This window comes from Asterias rubens, chromosome 20 (assembly GCF_902459465.1).
Source record: "Asterias rubens chromosome 20, eAstRub1.3, whole genome shotgun sequence".
NCBI classification, from domain to species: domain Eukaryota; kingdom Metazoa; phylum Echinodermata; class Asteroidea; order Forcipulatida; family Asteriidae; genus Asterias; species Asterias rubens.
The window spans coordinates 7,783,270-7,787,671 of record NC_047081.1 but is presented as its reverse complement, the minus strand read 5'-3'; the positions used below and the strand labels follow the sequence as shown (position 1 = coordinate 7,787,671).

At 46.1% G+C, this 4,402-nt stretch overlaps 1 protein-coding gene across 1 annotated transcript; it reads left to right on the top strand.

Annotated features, from left to right (window-relative positions):
* LOC117303987 (histone-lysine N-methyltransferase 2B-like) lies at window positions 1–2,931 on the top strand. Its single transcript, XM_033788458.1, has one exon. The coding sequence runs from the start codon at window positions 1–3 to the stop codon at window positions 2,929–2,931; it is 2,931 nt and encodes a 976-aa protein (XP_033644349.1).
* The last annotated feature ends 1,471 nt before the right edge of the window (window positions 2,932–4,402 follow it).

Sequence of the window (4,402 nt, the reverse complement as noted above, 5' to 3'; positions counted from 1 at the left end):
ATGGGAAAGATCGACTATGCGCAGGCCGTCTCTTTCAGCTACAGTTCGGGCAGCTCGGCTGTAGACGAAGGAGAAGATGAAGACCTCATTAAAGAGAGGAAGAGACGGGAAGAATCTGTTCGAAGAGCCAAAATTATCGAAGAAAGAAAGAGAGCAGCCCAGGGAAGAGGTCGCGGGAGAGGTAGAGGTCGAGGAGGTGGACAGAGGAGAGCACCACCATCGGCTGCGGTTCAACAACGGCGTCAAGACAGCAGACCGGAGCCGCTAGAAAACATCGATGAGGGGAGCGAGAGCAGGTTGGCTTCGGCTGCAACGAGCAAGGCACCATCCGCAAGAGGGCGTGGTAGAGGAAGGGGGAGACCTGCTTACAACGCAGGTCCTTCAAGAGTGCAATCTAGACAGTCACTGCGCCCCGTGACGTCACAGTCTCTGAGACCGGAGACATCGCAATCCAAACGTCCAATAACTGCTCAGTCTAACCATGCAGAGCCCAAGGAAAAACCGCCACCAGAAGAACCAAACGTAAAAGAGGAAGAACCGAAGAAGGAAGAACCGAAGGAGGAAGAACCAAAGAAGGACGAACAGAAAGAGGAACCTCAAGAACAACCTGTACCAGAACCCCAACCAGTTAAAAAGAAGAAATTCGGAGCGGCAGTCAGAGCGAGCATTTTCATGCGATCCTTCTTCGGGAAAAAGAAACAAGAAGAGCCTGAACCCGAACCGGAACCTGAGAAGAAAGAGGAAGAAAGGGAAGAAGAGGAAAAACCTGAGGAGAAGAAAGAAGGCGAAGAGGAGGCAGCTAAACAGGAGGATGAAGAAGAAAAGAAGGGCGAAGAAGAAGAAAAGAAGGACGAAGAAGAAGAAAAGAAGGACGAAGAAGAAGAGGTCCCACCTCCACCCCCTCCACCGCCTAAAAGTCCCTCACCCGAACCCAAGGAACCGGAGGCCGAAACGGAACCGAAGAAGGAAGAAGAGGAGGAAAAAACACCAGAACCAAAGCCAGAGTCTCCAGCTATAGCGGAGGAGGAAGGAGCTGAGCGAAAGAGTCTTGTCAGCATCAAGGAGGAAGTCAAAGAGGAAGTCAAAGAGGAAGAGAAGATCAAGACACCTGAACCTCCTCCACAAGATGATGAAATGACCGAAGAGGACAAGGAGAAGGCGAGGGGGATCCTCGGCTCTCTATTTGGCAGACGCAAGACGACGCTAGCACCGGCAGTCCGGGCTTCTCGCACAAGCCTCCAGAGTATCGGCTCGGACTCTCAAGAAGAGAAAGCCAAGAAGGGCTTCTTGAAGGGGCTCTTCGGACGCAAGAAATCAGATGATGACGAGTCAATGAGGGCGTCAAGAGTCAGTCTCAACCGGAGTAGGGTGTCACTTCAGCCTTCCTCAGAGACGGGCAACAGTCCTAAGAATGAACCGGTGGTCACTGTCAAGCCACCAACCCCTCCACCACCGGTAGTTAAATCGCCAACGCCCCCACCCCCACCACCCCCTCCCGAACCGAAACAAGAAACGTCCACCGCCTCAAACCGACCAGTTGTTATCATCAACACAAGTGCAAATGACGGGTCATTCCAGAGGACGCTAATCGAAGCCCTAAGAGGGAACGTCTCAACAACCGACGAACCAGAACAAACACAACCCAAGGAGATACAACCAGAGCAGCCTCAATCACCACAGCAGCCACAGCAGCCTCAAATACCCCAGCAGCCCCAAGGAGTACCTCCCAACATTGCGTACACCGGACTCTCCCCTCAGGTGGTCCCATATCCGATGTTCCAGCCTCCGCAGCCGTTTTACGGCCAACCCAATCCGTACATGTATCCCCCTCAAATGATGCCGGGCTACGGTGGATACCCGGGCGGCTATCCGGGCGCTTTCCCACAGTTCAATATGTCCATGCCACCGGTTAATAACCCAATGTTTCCCCAACAGCAAAACATGGTCTACCAACAGCAGCAGCCACAACCTGTCCAACAAGCCATGTCAATCCAACAACAGCAGCCATTGGTTCAACAACGAGCCAACCAGATAAGTTATACTCAACCCACAACAGGCGCGAACTCGTACACCCCAAGTGGTCATCAAGTCCAGCAAACAATCAATAACAATGAACCATTACACATTGTCGAGAAACTTGACGCAGCGTTGGAAGCAGAAAGACGACGCCCGAAAGTTCCCGAAGACGAATTCGAAGACTCGGATTCCGACGATAATTTTTACAGCGCGGAACAAAGAAGGATCAAGAGGAAAAAGAGGAGGGCAAAGGAAGAGAAAAGGACTGAGAGGGAGAGGCGGCGGCAAGACGAAGACGAGCGAGAACGCGAACGAGAAGTGGAGAGGAAATCTAAACCCCGGACTCCATCTCCACCCCCACCAGACATTGACCTCACCGGGTTGTTGTCATTGATTGAGACGGGGCAGGAGCCACCTGAGCCCGGTAGAGAAGAACCCGCCGAGGACGGTCAAGAATCTCGCCCGGACACCAGTAACACCAACGGAAAAGTACCCCTAACCGAAGAAGACGAACTTAGTCGTTTGTTAGCTCAACTCGGCGCAGCACCATCCTCTGGCACACCGGTCCCGAAAAGTGCCAAAAAGAGAAGAAAATCATCCGCGCCTAAAGTGGAACATCGTGAAAACACTCTATTAACAATGCTTCGCGAGGAAGACCAAAAACTCGATCAGTTAAAATACAACTCAAACCGAAGGAAATCCACCACTGACTTCAGGACTAAAAGCAGAGGTGAACAAGAAAAGCGCAGTTCAGTGCCGAATTTGGGGCTGTACCCCATGGGGCAGCCAGGGGTCCAATCCCCCGGTCAATTTTCCGGGATAAATCCGGAACAACCGCGGACCATGTCAGCCGAAAGACTTTTGCACGAGGCTCAGAAAAAACTGATGTCGGTTCAACAATCTCTCCAAACATGATGTAAATCTATTTGTTATTGTATGCACAAAACCTAATGTTATTTACAAAATTTAAATATTGACAAGTCAAACATTATTTTATTTACAAAATTTAAATATTTACATGACGCATTACGCCCGTGAAAATGTTTACGGAAAACTTTAAAGGTTTCAGTCAGCTTTTAATGCCAATGAATTTGAATGCCACGCGCAGGTCACATGCTTTGGTTAATTTGTGACCCGTAAAATTGCGCTTATTGTGAAAAACGCATAACTTGAAATTAAGTTTCGTGGGATGATTCCAAAGATCTCAACACAAGCGGGAAAGTTTGAGCCATGGACAATTAATATCTCCTGTTAAAATAAATAAATAAATCCACAAATCACGGTAAAAATTGTAAATGGGCGAATATTTTTATTGACCAACTCTTAGCAATTTTGAGAGAATGCATAAATAAGTACACCTGAAATTAAACACGATAAACAAATGGCACCTTTTAAAAGAGTTTAATACATACATTCAACATTGTGACCTTATTCCATCTCATGATTGTGACACATTACCTTAATTAAGTTGGCAATAAGTCACGTGCCTAAGTTTAAAGGCGTACAAACCCTCCTACTTTGCCTCAATTATTTCAAACCAAAAGTTGAATGAAGACAAATTTTATAGGGACGGTACCTTTAAATAAATTCAACTAAATATAAATTAAATATACAAATCTTATTACATCGAAGGACTATAATGAGTAAATAGTGAAAAAAACAAACCAAAAAACCTGCATGGTACACTTTTTTCAGTGATGAACAATGTTTACATTAGCTGGCAACTGTGTACTGTGTAGATCAATTCACATATATTGATATCATAATTGCAGGCTGGCATAGTTTATAATTCAAAACCACAGTGGATGATACTGAATGGTCAAACAGTTGGAGGGTTGACTGTGTACTGTGTTAATGCTTTCACCACATGATACCGTATTGCAAGCGAGCATAGTTTATCATGCAAAACAGCATTGGCTGATATTAAATGGTCAGCCAGTAAGTGGGTTGACTGTGTACTGTGTACAGTGTACATGCATTCAACACATGATATCATTGCAGCCTGGAATAGTTTATCATTCAAAACCACAGTGGATGACAGTTAGAGGGTTGACTGTGTACTGTGTTAATGCTTTCACCACATGATACCGTATTGCAAGCGAGCATAGTTTATCATGCAAAACAGCATTGGATGATATTAAATGGTCAGCTAGTAAGTGGGTTGACTGTGTACTGTGTACATGCATTCAACACATGATATCATTGCAGCCTGGAATAGTTTATCATTCAAAACCATAGTGGTTAATATTAAAAAGTCAAACAGTAAGAGGGTTGACTGTGTACTGTGTAGATGCATTCACCACAAGGCAGGCTTGAACAGTTTATCATTCAAAAATCACAGTGGATAATATTTGAATGGTCAAACAGTAAGAGGGTTGACTGTATA

Excerpts from the sequence above, each read along its gene's own strand:
- LOC117303987 (XM_033788458.1), top strand. The coding sequence starts at position 1 with ATGGGAAAGATCGACTATGCGCAGGCCGTCTCTTTCAGCTACAGTTCG.